This window comes from Dermacentor silvarum, chromosome 5 (assembly GCF_013339745.2).
Source record: "Dermacentor silvarum isolate Dsil-2018 chromosome 5, BIME_Dsil_1.4, whole genome shotgun sequence".
Taxonomy (NCBI): Eukaryota; Metazoa; Arthropoda; class Arachnida; order Ixodida; family Ixodidae; genus Dermacentor; species Dermacentor silvarum.
Window position 1 is genome coordinate 28,033,889 of NC_051158.1, and position 23,441 is coordinate 28,057,329.

At 43.7% G+C, this 23,441-nt stretch overlaps 2 protein-coding genes across 4 annotated transcripts in view; one reads left to right on the forward strand and one right to left on the reverse strand.

Annotated features, from left to right (window-relative positions):
• The window catches only part of LOC119453173 (uncharacterized), a 70,100-nt gene that overhangs the window by 20,175 nt on the left and 26,484 nt on the right, over nt 1–23,441 (reverse strand). For both annotated transcript variants that reach the window (XM_049667609.1, XM_049667611.1), the window contains one exon: nt 1,884–2,039. In XM_049667609.1, coding sequence (XP_049523566.1) covers nt 1,884–2,039 — 156 coding nt within the window. The remainder of the gene's footprint in view (nt 1–1,883; nt 2,040–23,441) is intronic.
• LOC119453175 (methionine-R-sulfoxide reductase B1-like) overlaps nt 6,027–23,441 on the forward strand; it is a 36,075-nt gene continuing 18,660 nt past the window's right edge. The window contains exons 1-4 of one of the 2 annotated variants that reach the window (XM_037715191.2): nt 6,034–6,233; nt 12,496–12,644; nt 16,874–16,991; nt 19,717–22,220. In XM_037715191.2, the coding sequence (XP_037571119.1) occupies nt 6,179–6,233; nt 12,496–12,644; nt 16,874–16,991; nt 19,717–19,817 (423 nt within the window). In that variant the 5' untranslated portion in view covers nt 6,034–6,178 and the 3' untranslated portion in view covers nt 19,818–22,220. Of the gene's footprint in view, nt 6,234–12,495; nt 12,645–16,873; nt 16,992–19,716; nt 22,221–23,441 lie in introns of those variants that run through there. The other variant, XR_007467013.1, reaches the window with a different exon arrangement.

Here is a 23,441-nt window from a genome sequence, read left to right on the forward strand (position 1 = left end):
CTGAAACCACAACAACACACACTGTCTGAGCACACTTTCACAGCATGCAACGAGCGCCACACTTAAAGGCCAAATGCAGCTAAATGTTGCATCATTTTAAAACAATTGCCATAGCGATAGCAGACCAGCCAACCTTAGAATTTTAAAAGCACGACAACAGAAGCCAAGAAATACTACTAAATTTCGGCAGAAAATACCAAAAATTATTTGACTATCAATATATGTTGACTGTTTATTCTAGATTCACAGACAATGCTTTGTAGGGCTGCTGCGAACAACCACTCTGCTCGATAAAGTCGCAGCAGCAGTGGTCTGCACCACAGAAAAGCATAAATACTTGTTAAGTTCATTAATAGAATATTCACATGACGGCTGTCAAAGATTCGGCTGCTGTTATACATTGGTTCTATCATTCGATGCCGCCGCCACACTGGTAGATCTGTAAATTCAATGTATTCAAAACATTGGGCCGTATTAATCGCTCAGCGACCCTATTTGTCTATCCTTTAAAACCCACAAAGCTCAACGTATCATTCTAATGCATTGGCATTCTTAGGTTACCTCGCACACTACCCAGGGGCTATGTACCTATCTATCTACATACGTTTGTATCTATGTATCCAACCGTTTTCTCACCTACCTTGGCCACTGGGTAGTTTGTGGTCGAATGAGTAGTTCATGAGGCTGCTGTGCTGAGGAAACGGGGCTCGATCACTGGGTAATGCTGACACACTACCGTCGACAAAGTGATACTTAGCGTGCTGAAGTTCGCTCGCTCAAAGTGCACTTTACTTTGCCCGTGTGGCATGGGTATAAGACGAACTCACTTCGCTGCACAGAAGTGTGTAGTCATGATAGGAGTGCTTCAAGGATAAATAAACGACTACCCAATGCAGAGTCGTCACTAATTTTAAGGCCACTTTATTTTTGTATGTGTGAATTAAAATGTTACGAGCATTCTCGTAACATCAGTGAAGCCAAAGCAGGCTTGAAACTTTCATTTTTGGCACCTATCGAGCCCTCCACGGATTCAGCCATTTTAACTGCCGGGATTTTGGATATGTTTCCTAATTGAATTTGCTCAAAACAAATAGATATGTTAAAAAAATATTATTTCTATATTTTATTGCAAAGGTTCTTGTAAATAAGCATTCCCCCCACCCCGTAGTAATTGAGTAACCCTTTCCTGAATGACCCTTCATTGGACCCCGCCGCCAAAGTGACACCCAGCGAGCTAAGTGCACTGGCTCGAAGTGTCACTAATGGGCTATATAATTTTTTTTTTTTTTCGTTTTGCTCTTCCGAGCTTTGGCAAATGCAAGGCTTGCCACAGACAGCAAAGCTGTGCCAATTCGGTATCGGCTCCGAGAAAACAGAGCACGAAGCGCTGTCAAACTCTGCCGAATTATACTTGCCACAGTAACACGTGCATGGAAGCTCGACCTTTGTAGCTTTCCCATCGCTGCCCCAGAAAGTTGGGTCGCGAGACAGTGGTGTGGATTAGACAGCAAACGGGAAGGAGCCGATATTCTAGTTGACATTAAGCGGTACAAGGGAAGCTGGGTGCAAGCAATGTAATGCGTAGGGCAGGTAACCAGCGGACCATTAGAGCTACAGAATGGTTGCCACAGGAAGGGAAGCGCAGTTGAGGACGGCAGAGAACCAGGTGGCGCGATGAAATCAGGACATTCGCAAGCACAACTTTGAATCGGCTAGCTCATGAACAGGGGTATTTGGAGATCACTGGGAGATAGATGCCTTGGCCCTGCAGCGGACACACATAAGCCGCTGATGATGATGAAACTACTACTACTACTATGGCTGCTTCTGCTCTTGGACAGACAATTTCTTTTCCCCTTAGATTGTAGAGGGCGCTCACTCACCCTGGGGTGTGGGTGCACCATTCTGACTGTTCTCGTCGCAGCTTGTCTTAGGAATTTTGGCCTCGGTCTCCCCGCTTTCCCTGTCGACTGTCTGTTGCTGCTGCTGGTTAGTGCTTCCGTTGCTGCTGCTGTTGTTGCGCTGACCGGCCATGGCAGCTGCGTGAGCAAGCGCACAGTTGTACTAAACAATCACCCGCCGCGGTGGCACCAAGATCACGGGTATTGACTCCCAAGGGCGACGGCCCCATTGTGATGGAGGCGAAATGCAAGAATGCTTGCTTGTGCACTTAGAATCCCAGGCGGTCAAAAATTAATTCGGAGTCTTCCACTATGGCACCATAATGAACCACTGTGCAAAGTGCCATTCCCGCCTGATTTCCCCCTTCTTCCATTTCACCCAATTTCAGAGGCGAAATGGAATACTCGTGTACATCAGATCGAGTCGATTTAGGTATACGTTAAGGAACTCGAAATGGTAAAAATTGATTCAGAACCCACCACTAGGATGCGCCTATTGTTACGTGTCCTTCCACACGTAACAATATTGTGGTTCTAGCCCGAAAAACTCCAGAATTTAACAAAATTTAGCTTTTATGACATTAAAGTATAAACCGCATGCAAGCGGTCTTGCGATTGACAGCGACGTCTCCGCGGTGTTGCCGGTATGAGGGCAGCAAATACGCGCCGAAACTGGCGTGATGCGTGCTTTATTGATTGAAGTTGATGTCTTTTACAGTAAAGAGCAGCATAAATATTTCTAAAGGTCTTGAACTATGTTCTTATCCTCGCACATATCAAAATTTAGTAATTTGCTCGTTCCGAGTGCCAATCGGTAGTACTTGACTGATGTACATCCTGTTCCGGTTTCGCGCTATTGGCTAATCGCTCATAGCACTTCCAGGCGACAAGCGACGAATTCTGGATTTCCAGAACCGAGCGATCGAGCGACAAGAATGAGTGATCTGTTCGCACGACAGCCCGTTTCGTCGCTCGTTGCGCACAAAATCACTCTCATGTGGTTTGGGCTTAAAACCCCCCTATTTTTTTACCAACAAGAAATTCACTTCGGTTCATCGATTTCATGATAGGAAAAAGAGAAAACATTCTTTAAACACTAACTGCAGCAGAAGTTTGGACCAAGTAAAAAAAAGCCTGGTTCCAGGTAGTGTAGATAGCCTTTGCGCAAAATTTTATGTTTGGAATGCAAATGTACGTGTCATGAAAAAGCTCGCAGAAGCAGAGACTTCCGATTGAAAAAAAAAAACAAAATTTTTAAAGAAAGATGCCGCTATTACCGCTTCTCAGAAATGATGCAGAACCCCAAACAATGAGGGCCAACGCAACCACTGAGCATGAACTCCGGGAGTTTGCTGGATTTGATCATTCAAACAGGAAGCTGCAGAGCTGGCTAGTAAATCTTTCATGCAAGACTGTAAACCAAAGGCTGGTGAAAGAAAAGTGATTCGGAAGGTCAAGGTTAAATGCATATGCAAACAGGAGGTCATGGAGTTACACAAATGTTGATTTACTAAGCCACAATTAGACAGGGTACAGAGTGCAAGTCCTTCTAAGGGCTCACTCACACCAGCGACTTGAGGAGGTCACGCAAACAAGTTGTCACAAGCAACCGGTCGCAAAAGGTCGCTTTTCTCAAAAAAACTATTGTTTTTGAGACAGTCACTCACTGCTCGAATTTTCAGTCAAGCGACCAGTCGCAAGGCATCTGAACCAATCAGATGTGCAGGAACATGACGGCTGTATACAATAACGCTTATTTTATGTGGCAAGGGCGTTGCGAGCAGTCATTAACGGCATAAATCACGAGATATTTCGGTGCCGGTCATACATGCCAGTGACTGGTCACTTGGAGTCGCTGTTTCGTGGCCAGTCACAATTGGTCACGCGACCTCCTGGAGTCGCTGGTGCGAATGAACCCTAAAAAGGCATGAAAGCTGTGCATGGAGTACTATCAGATTTTGGCTTTTTCTGAAAAAAAAAAAAAATACTCCTATTATTGAGTTCTCTTTGCACTATCGAAATACAAAATCAACCAAATAACATGTGTCCCAACGATAATTACATGCCCCATTATGAAATTATTTAGGGCATTAATTGGTGAAAATTTGCTCATTACCACATTAAACAATGTGATTCATGAGTTAAGTACTGCAATTTTCTAAATACAAACGAAGATCAAAGCTGTTAACAGATTCACAGTGCAAGCAAGAGACAAGGACTTAGAAAACCACCGATATAGTTTCTTTGCTGGTTCTGCTTATATGTTTACATGCAATTCCTTTATCTGATTTATTGTACTTTATTTTTTAACTACACATATCAATCTAAGAAAAAACATTTTGGCAGAAATTGGCACATGGCCTGTCATTTTCTTTGTACTTGCCTTTGCCAGTGCTGTTATAATGTGTTACCATGAATCACCAATTAGCCTACTCCACCACTTTGCACTGCGGGAATTGTAATACGCCACGTGCGATTTTCTTTAACCTTGGTAAAGCAAATCCGAAATACATCGTGCCTAGTTAATAAAACAAAACAAAAAAAATCTCGCTGACTGGCTCACGCGTTGTTTACGAGACGCGACAAAGTCAACACGTGCACGACACTCGAACACGTGTCATCCACGTGCTTTTTTTTTTTTTTTTACAACATTTAGTTTTGCGTCACGCTGTCCCGTCCAGTGCACGTCGATCAAGCCATAAGCATTCGCGCAATCCTATTAGTGCACCTGGGGCAGAACAACCGATACGACGGCGGCTACTGCACAGAACTGTTGGGTTAGTACCAAAATGGACCGTGATCTGTGGGTAAGTGATCGGCCCCGGACAGTCCCAAAAACGGATCTCTGCGGAGCATAAACGGCATGCTAAGTTTGTTCATTTTGAACAACAATGACTGAAACGAAAAAGTCCCGACCAATCATTGTGACACCACGAGAACTGCCCGCACGAAACCCGGACAATTTCCAGAAAAGAAAATAATAATAATATAGTCACGTTTAATCGACAATTAATACAATGACTAATCTGACTTCTGAGAAAACGCCGCCTAGGACAAGTACCGTGCAAAGCGATTTGCGTATCTCTACGCACACAATGACATTTCTCAAGCGCTGATAATAAACGACCCTGTTTTTGTCACCGCGCATGGTATTTACACACAGTACAACGCCTGAGACGCAGAGAGGTCTTTTTTTATCTCTTTTTTACTAATGCAGCTAATTCTGTCAACACACTGTTCGCTTACCGAAAGTGGCCTTTGCGCAATCAGCGAAGCGCCAAGGATTCGCAAAATGACTTGCGCATTCTTTATATTTCTTTTTTTTTTTTTTTTTTTAACCCAGCAACGTCGTCGAAAACATCGACGCGTTCAAATCGTCTGACCAAGTTGCTAGCAATCGTTCGAGTGGGGCTGAAGCCGAGGGGAATAACGAGCAAATAAAAGACCGCGTTTCGCGATGTGCAAGCACAAGGCGCCCTATGACTATGCGATTTTTTTTTTTTTCCGCGCCTCTCCCAAACAAAAGCATAGCGTGGTCAGCTAAAACGGGTAAAAAGAAAACTCTGCAAACGCTTTCTTCGTCGAGTAAAGAATTATCAAAACGAACCAGCGCGAACGGTGGGGTTGGGACGGCGTTACCAGAAAGGCGCGAAGTCGTACTGCACGGCGTATCGCACGAGTCAACACATCGGGATCCCAAAACAGCTGAGCGGTATGACTCTGTTCACGCAAGCTGACGCGTGGACGGCGCCCGATTCCCCGCTTCGCGGCAGACCGCTGGCGCAAAACTTACGACTCGGCGAACCACGAGGGTTCTCAAAGCTCGTCTCCACTAAGGTCTTGGCTACCAGAGCACCAGCAATCGTCGAAATAGCCCCAGCAACTCACTTTCGCCGTCAGATGTGTTGTTTTCGGAAGCCATGTTTGAGTGCAACTGCGAGATTGCGATGTCTCAAGACACCAAAATATTTTACAAGGCAAAAAAAACATGACAATATACAGTATAAATTCTAATAATTATTTAATTATAATTTAAATGTAACTGTTTCTTTAAAAAATATTTTTTGTTTTATATTTTCTGCGGTTCTGCGGAGTTTGTCTGCTGCTCACAACCGGCAGCAGCTGAGTTTGCGCAACTACTGCTTTCGCTAGTTCGGTCGCGTGCGATCGCCACCGCGCAGCAGTTTTAGCAGTTTGTATGGGTGTTCTGTGTTTTAGCTTGCTGCTTGCTTAGGTCGGGATCGTCCGCAGGTTTCTTGCGGCGTCAACCGTTCGCGATGGCGTACTGCATGTGGAACGGGGCCGAAAAGTACAGAGACACATTCGTGTCAGGTAAGCGATTTCGGTTTCCTCAAAACTCATCGCCACGAGCGGCGCGCGGCAGCCTTGGAACCGCGGGACGTTGCTATCGCGACGCCTTTGCGTCACATTTTCCGCGCTGAGGTCAAACGTGTCCCGTCTGGTCCCGTCACGTTGACGGCTTAGCGACAAGAAATTGCGAAAGGTCGAGTCGGTCGGTTACTCGGGGCGCCGGCGTACCAGCAATACTTGTGGAACGCCGGAGATATACTTTGCCGAGGGATTCGGCACGGGTTTGATTATGGGGAAAGTGCTGCCGAGGGCCACCAACGCGGAACGAAGTGCGCAAAAGCGATGTCGTTTCCTGCTGCAGTTTTGCGGCCAATCGCGCGACAAATCTAGGCGGAAAAGCTGTAGGCGTGTACTTCCTCTACTGCTGCACATCGACATTCTTTTCTTGTTGACGTTCTCGCTGAGCGCGCGTGTATGCGCTTTCCGGGCATCGGCATTTCAGTGCCTCTAGCTACCGATAGTTAGGTCTGATCCAAGTTTTCAAACGTCGCCGCAGAGTACCTCCTTCGCACAAAAACTCTCGAAAAACAAGCTCAGACGCGATCTCATTATAAGGCGCGCACGCTTGAATGATCCGGACAGACCTCCCTACGTTAGCCACAGCCGCAAAAGCAAGGTCCGAATAAAGCGCGAAGCGGATTAGTCTGTCTGCTTCTAAGGTCAAAGAGAAAGCGTGAACACTTAAACACGATTACAGTGCAAGTGCATACCGATTCCAACAGTACACGCCGACTCCTGCTAAGTTAGCTCGAATGTTTAAAGAAATCTTGTTTGCCTTGGTTGTTTAGCTTCAACGCAAAACCTGAGAATAGCTGATCGACTGTCATGCCTAGGCATGTGTTGACTGTTCTCTTTCACATTGTCCCAGACTGTATAGAAGTAGACAAGCTGGCTTTAAAGCATAAGTATTCCTGAACTCGTGATCTACAGTACACACTCCACTTTGGCTGTTACCATCTGCTTTTCATATCTATATCCATGTCCGGCACTGCATTCTTGCTCATTGGAAGAAGCGTACAAACGTCGATTCTGTGCTCTCTCATTTACTAACCATATGCAGCGTGTCAACCTAACTATGGATGTCTTCGTTTAGTGTTGCATAAGCAAATTAAGCATATGAGTGCAGATATGGTCGAGACACTCATTCAAACAAGCTCTGATTGGCGTATCCCCTCACCGTTCACACACTGAGCGACAGTCCGCCCCGTGTTGACACGCAGAAACTGCGTTCGCTGGATCGTGTTAATTTCCCTTGCAGTCACTGTTCAAACATGCTTTGTTTGATAACTTTCCTTGAGCTCTTGTCTGGCTTTTGCACTTTTGTATAATGGTGAAATGAATGGTGGTCTATTGTGCAAAGGTCTATAACTGGTAGGCTTCCGGAAAAAAATGCCGATAACAATCCCTTGATCTGAACATAAAGAGCACTGCATTACGCATTACCTTTCTTATTGCAACATAGAGTATAATAGGGTTGGTAATATCAATGAGCGATTAATCTTCATCGATGTCCACCTTTGATTTAATGGACTTAATCGATTAGACATGTTCGATTAATCGTTTTCGAGAGTTTGACAGGAGTTGCACGAAAATTTTAAAATCGTACTAGAATAGCGGAGCACGAGCAGTGACTTTGGGGGTGTGGTAAAGCGGCTGTCGACTGTTTCTCGGAGTCCTGAGTGATGCCGAGCCAAATGCTTCCCCTCTCTTCACCCATGTACACCGCACATGCCACCCGACGCCAGGGGCTTGAGATGTCCTCGCAATGCAAGGCATGCTGTAGCAACCCAGTCGTTGATCGTCGTGTCACTCCCAGTCCACTAAAGACGTGGCACAGCATGCGCGCCGTTTTGGAGCACGTATTTGACATAATGATTAAGTGCATGTCGATTCCAGCAAATCTGTAGCTTCTGAGCCTATTCGTCTATTCTTGCGTGCTGGTTGTATGGCCATTCAACGAAGGTGTCGCTTTCACCCAAACATCCCAACCAATTGACATTCCTTCGCTCTGTGGAAAAGAGCATGTGGCTTAAAATCCTAAACCATGGTTTTGGGGGTGGTGGTGGTGGTGTTGCAGCAGGCGGGGTTAGCAATACATAGCCGGCAACTGTTCCACCCGGGCTTCCTGTGAGTTGAGATCAGGGGTGTGTCATCAGGTGTCGATGAGCCCCGGGTCTCACAGGAAGGTAATTAGCACTCGTTACACTCTCTTCCTGATTGCCACAGGCCCTCCGTAGAAAACGAAGTCTTCAATGTTCCTGCACAAAAGACCACTCTTTTGCAGACTGTCGACCATCACGTTTCTTTCTGTGTCGAGCTGTGGGCATAGCCAAATGAAATGTTCAGTGTCGCCGATATCACTGCAGTACCTTGGTACAGAGCGAGAAAGCACAGTCTTGAATGACCAAGCTGGGGTGTACACAGAGTCGGTTCTGGTGTGGTACAACAGTGTCACTTCCTCACGAGAAAGTCCATGGATCACACAGGCTTGGTGTGGAGTCTTGTGGATCACCCTAAAGTGATTACGGATTGCATCCTTAGAGTTCTGAAAAATACTTGGCGCTCTCACTTTTGGGACACACGTCAGCGCTAGGCGTGCAAGAGCGTCAGCTTTCTCGTTTCCTTCAATTCCTACGTGTGATGGGATCCGTTGAAATTTTACGTTAAATTCCTTGCTCCTTAGATCTTTTATCAATGCTAGAGATTGCCTTGTACACTTATCTCGAGGTAGGCCAAGATGCGATCATTTTAATGCTGACTTTGAGTCCGTCAGCACCACAATATCTTGTGCAGAATAGGCCCGCCAGATCATGATACATCAAGGGAGGGTGTGCAGAATTCTGCTGCACAGCTATCTGTTTGTGCACACACTGACCCGTCTGTGTACGCTTGTGGGTGGCTTTGATATGCCATGCTCAAGTGGTTCAGTACAAGGATCTTAGCTTCGGCAGTTGGAATGGAACCTCTAAAACATTAAAATAGGGTCCTAGAAAAGTAAATAACTGTTTCAATCTTTTTAAGGTGCCCAGCAAAAATTTCGATTAATCGATTAAAGGCTAAAATGATTAATCATTAATCGAATAAAATAGTTAATTGACCATCCCTAAAGTGCCAACACGTTTAAAAATGCTGCCACAGCAGCTGATGAGTGTAGATGAAACCAGCCGTCGTAGGCCGGCGACGGCATAAATAATAGTCGGATATATAGCGGGAAACATCTGCTGCTTGCAAGGGGACACAGCTGTGGATGCATCCACTTTGCTGACATTCAACATCCGTTCTGAAAATTGAAGAAAAATAAAAAATTTAATTGAGGTGTATGTTTTGTGATTGGAGATTTCCTAGCGGCATTAGCTTGGCAATGGCATATGCAAAACATATTAGAGAGTTTTAGCGCACTGCGCACGCGCGAGATGCAAACTGCATTTGGGTTTTCGTCAGGCACGTTATTTCACTGATTTAGCGGGAGCCCCAAAAGCTGCCCCAGAAGCTTTGTGTCAACAAACATGGCGGCGCCCATCGAAGCGACAGCTCTAACCAAGCACCAAGCTGAGCTCGATTCGTGGTAATGCGTCAAGTTTGTAAGCTAGGAGATGTGACTACGGTTATTGCTTTCTCTCAACTAACGTGTGTAATGAAGATTGATTCATTAGACGTCTCTGAATCTGAATGCGATTGTCGATTTCGTGGCTCGTAGGCCTAACGTGGATTAGCTTGGCTGGTGAAGGCACGTAAAGTTGATTACTCAAAATTAAGTGCAACAAATCGCTTGCTGCTAATAGAATGGCCTCTCAATTGTAATTAAATGCAAAATCACAAAAGTCATAATTACTCTTATCATAAAATGGTATAGTTTATTTTACTATTTATAATAGTTTTTCTTTGATACCGTAGTGGCGCTGCAAACGCAAGACACTATTCGCAAATGCAAAGCCCTATTCTAAAGCTCTTCACTCCTGCATGCCCCAACGCTAACACCAGCAAAGTTCTTTGGGGCCCCTATTCTAAAACTCTCTAATAGCCATCATTGGTCAAAGCAGATAAAGTACATTGCAGCTGATGCGAACCAGAAACTGTTCTTTATCCAAAGGACCTTAAAAATTGTCAACCCCTGCTGTTCGGTTGCTGGCGTACAAACCTGTCGTCTTACCATTATTAGACTCTCTGCTTCTATGATATGGAACCCTTTTACTAAAACTTTATATTAATGAAATTGTGAAAGTACCCCAAGAAATGGCTGTTGGCTTTATAAGTGGCAGTTTTGGACACATGTCAATGACAAGGTATGCCAATTTACCTACCTTTTACCATAGAAATTGCTGTTCCTGTCTGATATTGTTCCTTCAGCTAATTAAATGGCACTACAAGACCGATATAACAAAAATGATCTCATCTGGATTATGCCTACAGAACAAAGACGATGATTTGGTAGTAACTGCCTTTTGCACATGAGTCATTTGTTTCAAGTGCCCCTTTAAGAGAGTTGTTAATGTGTGGAGTACTCTAACTAATCATCAAGTTATTCAGCCGAGTTTAAAGTTTAGTTTATGAACTGTTGGCATAAAGTTTTTCATCTGGCTGGTTAGAGCAGTGTTCTGTTTTTATGTGCTGCGATTTGTGTCTGTTTCACTCTTGCAAATTTTGTAATCAGTTTGTTTTGTCACCCACGCCACTAAAATCCTCAGTGGGGATTGCAGTATAAATAAATAAATAATGTACAGTACTGTGAGAAAATGGGGCACAGTAAGTAGTCCTCGTGTTTGTCTTGCCTTGTTCTTGCACTGCTGCTCATCACGTTTCGTTCGTACTAAGCAAAGGAATTTTTTTTTTGTCTCAATTAAAGGGGCACTTAATCAGATTAAGCAGACAAAGTATACTTGCAAAACTCAATTCTTATTCATTTTACAGAAAGAGGCTCGTTATTAAAGGAGAAACATGAAGGCCAAACATTAGTGTGTGTGTGTGTGTGTTGTTTTTTAATTTTGTGCCTGGAACCTTAGCACCAGTACTACAGCATGACGTCGGAGAATTCAAATAATTTTCTTATATCTAAGACACAGTAAAAGTTATCAAAAACTTGTCAAGTTCATTTTAACCAACAAGCAGTTAGCTAGGCCTGAGCAGATGCCATCAAAATCCGTAATGTTATGGCAAGCTGATGCGGAAACATCAATGCAGCGTCGTCACCGGTTTTTCATTTTTACGTCTTTTCTGGCTTGCCAAGCCTCTCACAGTAAGAGTGACTTTTCTTTTAAGCGTAATTAATTAATACAGTTCAATTTTTCTCTTTTGCGTCCCTTTAACTATCGTACTCGTCAAGACTGAGTTCGCACAGATCAGGTGCATCTGTAGATGTGATGCAGTGCCCAAGAACACCCTTGTCTGAAATCTCATGTTCATTTAAACCACAGGGGTGGCGACAACCCTTGCATTTCTTTTTTTTTTTTTTTTTCTGAATTGCAAGTTTTGTTTCGCATATTTCTATCCATGTGCCAAAGTCCTATGCTTTGACCAAGACACCTGTACTCCATTTCATGTGCATAGAAGGCAACGCTTTGAAGACTAAAGAGACTTTTCTCACTGTTCGCGTTTGCTACGAAAAAAGAGTGCGGCACATGCGAAAGTGATACATAAGTATGCATCATGTAATTTCAAGTAACTTTAGACTCATACATTTATGCCGCGAAATATGGCGCAGTTATTACGTGGAGGGCGTCCACTAAGCAGGCTGTCCGTTTCAGCGCACGCTGAACGAGTAGAGCTTGTGAGTTGGCAATGACAATTGGCACCTGCCTCCCTCCCCCCTGAATACATGTACAATGCAACAAGCAGAGCGACACGTGCCTGTGGGCGGTGGCCACAGCACGCCTATAGCGAGTTTGCAGTCGGTGTGCGGTACATACCAAAACAGGGTGTGCCACATACTGGAAGCACGAAGGTGCACAAACAAAGTGTGATTTGACACGACCTTATGTCCACAAGCTGTAGTTGTAACAGATTAAGTAGTTGTTCCGTAGAAAGCGTTGCAGATCAAAAACAATTGCACTGCAAAATGCGCGGAGTGGGACTCTACAATGATGCTACTTGCGTAGCGTACACCGACGACAAATTACTGTCGTTTCAGTTGAGCGTGTCTGCCGCAGTTTGGATGTAAATTTGTGAATTACTTGGAAAATATGAGACAGCCACTCTGTGTATCACAAACAACTCGTGCTATTTGCAGGCACTTACGTCTGCTCCCAGTGTGGCTATGAACTGTTCTCGAGCCGAACCAAGTTCTCTCACCACTCCCCCTGGCCTGCATTCACCGAGACGATACACGAGAACAGTGTCACCAAGCGACCCGAGATTGGCCGGCCTACTGCACTCAAGGTTGGCACACTCAAGCCGTAGAGCTGTAAATTTCGTTTCATGCACAAAAAAGTGCAACGTATTCACAAAAACATTGTCAAATTCTGTCAAATATATATTTTTTTTACAGCCGAACATCAATTACAGTGAACGGTGCCCTGTATCAAACTGAAAATTAAACTTATTGAGCGGGGACACGTGTACTGCCGCATCTGAAAAATGCCTGCCTTCATTTACGTCAGTGCCTGGCTTCTTTAAAGTGTTTTTCAAGGCCATTCACAGCTGGCTCTCTGGGCAAACTCTTTTGTGCTTGGCCTGTCTTTGTCCTCTTTGCAAGTTGCATAACTGCAAAATTTATCTATGGCTAGAATGATCGCTAAACAGAGCCAACTGTACTCTCTAGTACCTCTGCATACTTCTGCTAAATTCCAGGCTGTTCCTGCAAAGTCTTTCCTTTCTGTACTGACGTGACACCTACTTGCCATTGTAGCGCACTGAATGAAGGTCAAGACCCTCTTAAACCGCAGAAAAAGAAATACCATCAACCATCAGTATGCCCTAAACAATTAACTGTAATTAGTTGTTTCTGCAAACCAATTTCAGTTTCAGTACTTGGGAAGTGGATGTTTCATGATAAAGTGTTAGCTCACTCCGTTACGCAGTTGCTACAGCTGTCACACGTGAGCGCAGTTGTCTTTCTTTTTTTCTTTTAACGAGCATCATAATCATATTCCACATTATTGCTACACAATGTCAGAAAATTTTACTCAGTGTCGTGATATTGCGGTAATGTTGGTAATACCAGGTTCAACATTGCAATTAAAAATTATCAGATAAGAATTTCTCAACCTTCATATTTGCCAAGTTTTACTCTTTTATGTGCAAGAAGCATTTAATATAGAGTTTCCAAAAATGTTTCAGTACTCTATTAATGAACTGCCATCAGAAGAGCGTCATTCATTGAAAGCATGCATGAGAAGGCATTGCTGACCTTTGCGCAAGTACATAGTGGCATCGTCATTTCACATTTCACAGGCTTTTTTCAGAGCCTAGAAAATGAGAACAGCATAAGACACAATTCATTACAACTGCACTAAAAGGACGTTTGTCAACAATTAAAAAAAATTATTCTGGGTTTTACATGCCAAAACCACGAGCTGCTGGGAGATATTGTAATTTCAAGTAGGATATCAGCGTTTCACATGTCTTCAAGAGTATGTATGCCAAATTTCGTTAGTGTAGGTGCAGAACAATTATAGTGTACAAGATTATGCTTCGTGAGATTGTGAGAAAGGTTAGTTGAAGAGGTCCTAATGTTTTTTTTCACAGTTCTAATAATCGGACATGCTGTTTGGCAAATATTGGCACTTTGCGGTCTACAAAAAGCTAAATAAGCTAGAGCGCGATACTTTTTTGTGAAAATTTAGTACACAGAGAAGTGCCCCCAAAGATCCCTATATTTTACCACTATGTAAGACGTAACTCAAGAACTATTGCAGCTAGACAAGAGCTAATGAGCTAATTGAAATATGATCGAAAAAGTGTATGGGCTGCCTTTTCAAATCTCCAATACAAATATTAAAAAAAGAAAACTTCAAGGAGTGTCTCCCCTTAACACGGTTGCCACCAAATGGCTGTTTTAGAATATTCACCGCAACTTTAGAAACGACACATGTGCTCCAAGATAGAGCGAAGCAGCCCAGCAATGAAGTGGCACAACATCAAGTGGTAAATAAAACCTATTGTCAAGTGTGCCTTGGCATTGGTGCGTATTGGAAGTGGGGAGTGGCAGATATGTTTTGATCCAGCTTAGCCGCACTCAAAGCGCAGCATGTTATCAGCTCTTGTTCATGAAGTGTCATTGGTGGGCACGAAATAAGGCTGGTGACGTTCTTATCACTGTCCAAGGCTACAGGTAGGCAGGAGGTCAAAGTTTGGCACACGTTTGCCTGTTGTTGTCATGGCAGCCTGATATGTTGCCTGATATGTTGTCATGGCAGCCTGACATTTATTGCTACAGGAATGTATTAGTGCAGTGCAGCTTGTGAACAATGTGTACTCTTATTTATGAATATGTTGCGAAATTTCTAAGTAATGACAGAAAGAGTGGGCGACCACAGCTAATAGAAATTTTAGTAACGCTTTACCTGTGCCAATTTCACCCTCAGGTGAGCCATGTGGGAAAGCTACCACATGAGGATTAAAATGTTCATTGTTTTGAAAATGTATTTTACTTGTGGCCAGCACCAGTTTCTTTTCATCACGGTTCTTCCCAACCGGGCAAGTTTTCATACATTCACCGACTCGTTTCGAAAGGACGATTGTAATCACATGGTAATCAAATTTGTCTCCTAGCTACAGAAAAGCCGGCAAATCACTTCTTTTTCACTTCTGTGTAAAAGCAGTACTGATGCGATTAGCCCAGCCCTCGTGAGAAACGAAAATCCCGACAAGAGATGGCTAGCCTCACCAGCTCCAAGTGGTGAGGCTTTGGACTGGTGAGGTTAGCCGTTCTCAAGATATTTACTTAAAGTGTATATGTATTTGCATTGCCTCTCACATTTAGAAATGTGGTATAATCTCAGACTTTCAGGTGCGTGTGTCGAAATTATGCTTTCCATGTTTGCACAGCCTTGGAATGGTGTGATCAGCACTTTCTGTTGCTTATTTTACCTCTGTTAGAATTAACCCCTGCAAGCAACCGAATAACAAGAATGTGTTATACATTCGAACATACTGAATCACTAGATATGTTGAACTAATTTCTTGCACATCGTGCAATCCTGTAAATACATGTTTGACAACACTTCTGCTTTTCCTGTTGATGGTATTACCCACTGGCAACATTTGCCCCAACATTGCCCTTGCAATGCTGCATTCCAATTGCATGCGTAATTAGTAATTACGTATGTTATTGCGCCTATCATAAGAATGTAAAGGCTCATTGGCATTTGGCAGTGGGCCTAGAAGCCTGCGCATTCTTTTTCCTGCTCAAGGTGAGTTGTAAAACGAAAACAAACCAGAGAGCCATACTGTGCATGTTTTTTAATAGCGAACCTGCCAACTTGCAAACTTGTTTAATACATAGGGAGCTTTTTTTTTTTTTTTTTTATCTCCACCAAACTTTTTTTCAAATTGCCTGTTGCAGATAGACAAATTCTAACCCATGATCTAAATTACTCGATGAGGTGGCCATTACTTCTACGAGAAATCAAAATGATTAATTGAATTATTACGACAATTATGCTGATTCACTTTATAATTAATTATTTTATGGCATATATTTAATCTACAAATTGTAGCTAGTGAGTTCACAAGGCACTCTGAACGAATTCTCGAGACTGCACCAGTTTCGAGATATTAATTTTCAAAGTGACCAACGAAATCCATTGGCGTTCCACTCACCTTATAAAAAAAATGCTGTTTGATGCATTGAAGCACAAAAGTAACCGGAACACTAATGCATTTCGTTGGACATTTTGAAAATTAATACATCTCGGAACTGGTGCCATACAGAAAATTCATTCCAAGTGGATACGCCTTCCGAACTCACTAGCTACAATTCGTAGATTAAAATATGTACCGTAAATAAATTAAGAAGTTACTTAGTATAGTTATGTCAATTATTCCTCGCAGATTTAATGGTCATCTCATTAGATGAAGGATTAGAATTGTGCTATGTGCCACGGGCAATTTTTAATAAATTTGGTGCAGCTGAAAAAAAAGACGCTGTGTACAGTCAATCCCAGGTATATCAAACAGTACAGCGCAGCTTTTCTCACAGAGCTGGAACACTGTTAGAACAGAGGTCACTTGTAATAGCCGTAGAAACACCAATCCCAACCTACGTGTGTGAATTGACAAAATAATGTCACTTATTACTTTGTGTATTAGTGTCAACTCTCAGTCTTCTCAACGTCATGCAAGCACAGTAAGTAGCAACAAGCAGAATAATCACTTGCAGATGCGACCGAATCGCCAGAAGGACGTGTATGTCAGATAATAACCGTCAGATAACACTAGTTTCTCGAACTACAAAGAGCCCACAAAAATTATGTACATTTTATCACTAATCAGCGAACGTAACGTGTGGGTTTCGAACAATTTTGTCTTACACCAGTCGTCATCGTCATTAGGGCCCCAAGGATGCAGTTAGCCCCGGGCCCCGAAATTTCTTAATCCGGCACTGGGTCTGCATACTGGCCATTTGCACCTTGGAAAATTCCTGTTCCTGCTTTGTACGCTTGCAGGTGTACTGCGGAAAGTGCAAGCAAGGCCTCGGCCACGAGTTCCTGCGAGAGGGGCCCAACGGCAAGTCGCGCTTCTGAATCTTCTCGGAGTCGCTGCGGCTTGTCCCCAGCGACCAAGGTGATTGCAGCAGTGGGTCGGCCTAAGGGGACCCCAGTCGGTGCTCGGTCAAGCATGTGCCTTTGCTTTTTCAAACTTTTTCCACCACTGCCGTAGGAGCTGTTTTCTAGTCTTCAGATCTGTCGCGAACTTGTCGTCGGAGACGGCTTCCGTGTTCCCGAGCCCCCCCCCCCTGTCCCAGTTCCCGAGAATGAGTTGTGCAACGTAGGCACAAGCGCGGGAAGAATAGATCTGATCTCGCCAACAAACCTGGGAAGGAGAAGGTGCTGTCGCGTCTGCTTCGTGGCAGACGGAAGTGCTTTTAACCGTGGTTCAATCTTTGCAGTAGCATAGTCACACTCACTGTGAGATCAGTTTATTAGATTTAGGAATAGCTCTGAGGATGTGCTGTTAGAACTCCTAAAGTATGTGAAATTATTCCTTTTGAAGGAAGTGTTGTTATGACTTCTAAGGAGTATACTATTATGACTCCTAAAGAATGGTTTATAACTCCTAGAGGGCACAGTTTCGTACAAAAATTAAGAACTTTGGTGCTGGTGAGGCTGTTAGTATGGCAGTTCAGAAAGCATGGAAATGATGGGTACCCAGATTGGCCTAAACTACATCCTTCTGGCTTCAACCAGCCTTGCAACTTTGTGACTTGATAATTTTTATCAAAATATGGATGATGTGTGACATACTGCATCTGTGGAGTGTTTTCAGCTCTTAAGAATGCTTCCGGTGCACCTTTAGTGCACGAAAGCATGGCCTCTGAGATTTGCTTCGTGTTACTCGAGGGAGCTTTCTCTGGGTGTGCAATGTGGACACTACCGATCATGCTATGAATTAGAACAGTTTGCAGTTCTTATGCACGTGTGTGGGAATTGCCTTCGTGCATTTAGAAAAAAACGTACTTTCTTGGTAATTTAAAAAGCGTAATGAATAACACCACAAGAAGATCTGAAGTGACAAGCTCAAAGATGAGACAAATCCAGATAGTACAACCCATCATTCTCGTGGTCTCTGAGTGATAGCGGCGCCAGCGTGCCCTCTAGTAACGTTTGTTGAAAATTCTATGCTGCCTTGTTTTAAGAGGCTACACAATTTTGATGTCGGCTTTCAGGAGAAGTTACAGCATTGTAAGCTTAACGCTCCGTTTTCGTGAAACGTGTCAATTTTCAGCAGTTTATGCAAACATTTTGAATGCATGAATCGGATATCTGCTCTGAACTGCAAGTACAAGTTGACGTCTTTTAAGTGCAACAAGTTTCATTGAAATTGGCTCACTGGTAGAGCAATTTCTGCCTCCCTGAAACATGTGAATTTTCAAATTGTAATTGGTCAGTCCATGCTGCTGATTGTGTCGATGTTTGATCTGTGGTGCAATATTTGAAGACAATCTCCGAAATGCATTTGTTGCCAAATCCTGTACTTATTTTAACTTTGTGTCTTCTACTATTTATAGAAAGTGACGGGAGAGTATATTTATGTATTTATTTTTTCTCTTTTTGAAGTGTGATGCGAGACGTGTTTTTTCACAGTCATTTGCCTAAAACATGTGCTCCAAGAAGTGGTGGTGTTTCTTATCCAGCATTGGCACAGCTCTCTGCACATGGCATAGTACTATTGTTTAATATGTTTACTGTTTAATCTAGTGCATACAATTCATGGCTGCAGAAAGGCAGTCTTGTTCAGCTGCAAAACATGCAGGGTTCTCAGAGCTCTGCTGACAAGTGCTGTTAGGTCGTTATCATTGGCTGTACGGACGCAGGTGCATCTTTTTGCCCTCTTTAGGTAAACTGTGCAAATTTGATTCATTTTGAAGGCAAGATACTCAAAAGTATGCTATTTGCAAACTGAAAAATTGAGAGGGCTCATCGTACTTTCTCAAGTGCCATCACATGTCCTTTTAAGTGGTGATTTCAGCGTGTCCGACACCTGCTGTGATAAAAACGAGGAACACCTAAGGTAAAGCTTGTTTGCCTTTAGCTGAATTCTAGAAACAATTGGCAATTTCAATTTTCTTATCCCTGAAGAGGGAGGAGATGCTTGCTTAGTTTGCGCTGCTGTCCCGACGCATTCTTGACGGTTTATCGCACCTTTTTGCTAACAGCTGCCAATTGACATTCACGTGCAAAGTAACTTGTACACCGTGTAGTGCATCGAAAGCTGTGGGTTGCATCAACTAACAAGAAAACAAAGAAAAAAAAAGGACTCCTCCATTGTGGGCCTTTGAACCTGAGCTTCATGTAAAGATTGATGGCGCACAATGGGCGAGCTGCGCTCTTTTGTCTGAAGCCAGTTCTTGTTGATTGGCTGACACTAACTAACCCTAATGTTCAATGCACTGCATGAAGTTAAGTAAATCTGAGCATACTCCGCTTCATACATAGCAGACAATGCTACAAAGACCAGAGAGACTTACTGCTCTAACTCATGGCCAAAAAGTAGTGCGTCAAGTACAAAAATAAAAGACCTGGGTATGCATCATGTGATTCGAGTGGAGTGACATGTTTCCGTGACCAGCGGTCACAGCCTGCCACGTGCGGTATGAACCGGGGTGTAGTGCCTCTTTTTAGGTGGCCCAGTGACAACAGCTAGGAAACCTACACGGGCTGTTCTGCCTTCTGTCGAGCTAAATACTAACCATTTTCAGCTCTCCGCTGTACTTGTCACCATATGCTATATCTCCCTTTCCTCTCGTCGCTCCGTGTGGACATTCGTCGAGCCATTGCTTTCGCTTCAGTGCCAGGTTCCAGCGCGGCGAATGCCGGGGACACCCCAGACAGCAACACGGACCAGAAGCCGAAGCCTCTGGGCCTTCTGTATCGCTGCAACCTGTCCTAAACGCTGCCTGAGCCAGTGTGTCTGGCGACTCCAGCGTACCTCGTGATCGCCGCCTGCGGTTCAGCCGGTGGCAGACTGTCCGTGAAAGTAATCCACAATGTGCCTGGCGTTTCTGTGGGCGCATGTTCTGGGCTGGGATAACGTAGTGATTCTAGTCCATTGTTATTCCTCTTCGCCTTTGGTTTGAGTGGCGCTCTGCCAATGTTATCACCGGGATCGGCTGGCCGTGAACGATGGTTGATTCCTCAAACGAAAGCAATCCTTAAATTAAACTGGCCCTGCTTTCTGAACTTATGTGGCGTTTTATATGCAGCGAAAATGAAAAAAAAAACATAAGCTGAACCAGGTTGTAGAGCCAGGCTTTTTGGCATGTGATGCATAGCCGCAACACTACAGGCAGGGGAGGGAGAGGGGGCCATATTGCGACTTCCATCCCCATGGTGTCATTGGTTGATGCAGCAGAAGCAGTAGGACCTGTTTACGTTTCCAAAGAAATATTGCTTACCATTGCCTTATCATAGCTGTCTGTCTGCTTAAACTTGCTTATAAATCTGCCTAAGTGGTCCTCATATTTGTGGCTATCTCATGCACTTTGTAACTTAATAAACAAAATAACCTAGTAGAAATAGTTTTGGGAAGGAATATATTACTTTCAAATGAGCTGAATAATTAAAGGATCAGTGCTATGGGCAGCATTGTAACTGCAGCGAGTTGTCATGCGGGTGTTGCAGAAGTTTTGGCAGAAGTGTGGCTTTGGAGACTGCAGTCGGTTGTTCGATCTTGGAGAACTAGAACGCGTTGCAACTACTGGCGGCCAATGCTCTGGCACTTTGCCGTGCTTGGTCTTATCGGCTTCTGCTGCTTCAGCAAATCATACGTACAATACTTGTCAGAGATTGCCAGTGATCTTGCAGACTAGAGTCACCCCTAGTGACCAGTGCTTTGGCACTTCTGCTACCAATTGGGCTTATCGGCTTCCGCTGCATGAGCTGATCATACAATACTCGTCAGCGATTGCCTACGCAGGGATGGGAATTGGAATGTGGCCTCACGACTCGGGGGGTTGAGAGGAGCATATGCATGTTTTTCTTTCTGCTCACGTGACCTGTCTGTTCTTAGCCTATACCATGCCATCCGTCTCACTCTACCCATACAGGTGTCCTCACTGTGATGAATACGCCTCCTTGTATCATGCAGTGTGCACATACACCCAACCTTCAACCCATTCCCAAACCTGTCTGTAACAATGTTTGGCTTTGCACAAAAAAAAAACTGTTACGGAGCTATTTGTTGCTTATTAGAACAGTGATGACAGTTTCAGAGGAAAAGAGACCCATCTGTTTGAAACAAGGAACCGTATAAAGGGATGTTAAAAGTACACATTGAGTCAGTCTAGAGTGTTGCTTTGCCAATTTAGATACCTCGCAGTGCTTGCTATATCGTTGCATACAATACTGCAACTGAAGGGGCCATGACAATCTTTCTAGAATTCTCTAGAATTCGAACAGCCCGCAATGAACAGTCTATTTCACCAATGTTGTAGCAGTGACACAAATCCTGTCACATGTTAGTTGCATACGAAGGCTGTTCTAGTTAAACTGACACCTTGAACTCCTTGGAACACTTCGAACACCTTAGAACACTGAATCTAAATCGATAACTTTAGCTTGACCTAATGTTTGCCTCTAGTGCCCCTTTCAGAAATTCAAAATTCACTTTACAAGTGCGGTGGAGTGCAACTTTTTGAGATTGCTTGATGTTGCAGGCTCAGTGAAATGTGTAATTATGTAGTTTTCAACTGAAACTGTGACCTCGCAAGTGTATATTGTGAAACATGTGGTGTAAAGTGATGTGGAGCCTGCCTGAAAAAGAAGCCAGAGAAACTAAATGTGCCTGTAGGCTGTTGCTGGAAGTCACAGTAGCATTCAAGTAACTAACGCGTGCTTGTTTTTCATTGAAGAAAAGTACTGGATGTAGCTGTAGGCCGATTACCACGAATCGCTTTTGCATAAGGGTTGAACAAGATGCAACCACTGATCTCCTCAAAGATGCTTCAGGAAGTCCCTTAGTTTTAGACGAGTATTTTTTGAAAGGCCTTGTATTTACACATGTGTGTTCCCGTTTTGTCTTTCCCAGGCTTCTGTGTTACACTGTTGCCACTTTCGCTAGATTCTTGCATCGTGTACCAACTACAGCACAAATGACGTGGCATTGGTAAAGCCTTCGAAATGACAGGCGCGGTGCCGCTGATGCCTTGTCCGGCTGTTGGATGTCCAGTGCAAGTTGTCTTTGTGAATGCTGGCATGTGCAAGTTTTGGATATGCTCGTGTTATGTAGTGCACCGTGTCGGCCAACCTCGCCTTTTGGTGTTGGTGACACAAATAAAGTTCCTGTGTGAACAGATTGCATTTATACTTTTTGTTTCACTCGATGCAAGAAACCTGCATGAGTCAATTCCTTCCAGAATGACAAGGAGAAAAACATATTGTCCAACAAGCCTCAATCCAAGCTAGCGCCCTTTCTATGGTGGATCCACTAAACAACTGGAACATGTTTGGCTTGGTCTAAATGCACAGAAACACAAGGGGCAAGAGAAAGGGTTGAGGCAGCACATAGTTGTGTGTGATGTAACCCTAATTTTTACTATTCTTTTTAATTCTGGGCAGATTGTAGTGCCAACTGTTCCTGAACCTTCAGGCACCTCTGTGATCCAGCTCTTCGTGGCAAAAATAACCTTAACATTTAAAAAGAAAACTTTTTGTGGTATCTTCAGAATAGGAGGAGGAATAAACTTTATTTAGGGAAATGAGCAGACGCTAAAATCGTCCGAGGTGGGCGGCGTCCCTAGATCTTCAGAATAAATGCCAGATTTTAAAGTTCTTTTTTTTTTTTTTGAAAAGAACAGAAACTGGTCTTTAAAGCTTTAGATGTCACCACTCTTGCTACACAAATGAGTTACTGATGCACATGGAAGCGCCTTTTCAATTAGCAAGTCAAACTAGTATCAACAAACAGGAGTACGAGATAAAAATAATTTATTGTGGAACGACCTTGGTCGATGTTGCCTTAATGAAAAGGAAAATTCATTTAAATTGTTGGGGCTTTAACGTCCCAAATTGCACAGTGGTTTATGATTGACGCTGTAGTGGAGGTTTCACAATTTTGATTGCCGGAGCTATTTATAACGTGCATCCAAGGCACTGCACAAGAACGTATTTGCATCCAACCCAAATCGGGATGCGGTAGCCAGGATCGAATCCGCAACCTTGTGCTTGGCTGCACAACGCTACAGCCACTGGGAAATCGTGGTGGGCTTCTAATATTTTGTATGTGCCACTCGGAAGAAACTCGGGGGTTCCCACCCAATCTTAGATATGTGCAGCTGAGGGACAGCGAGTAGCAGTTGCTGGCTTCCCGAGTGGACACTGGCATAGGAGTGCGCTATCAGGAGCACAGAAGTACTATTGTTATAAGCTTTGCTAGTGTCTCGCCACGTCATCATTGGGTATGTTACGCAGTTACTGGGCGCCCATCAACCCAGATTATTGGTCGATACCATGTAGTCGAGGGCAGGCCAGGTATCAATTCTGACTGGCTGGATTTCTTAAGCACAGAGATGTCTTC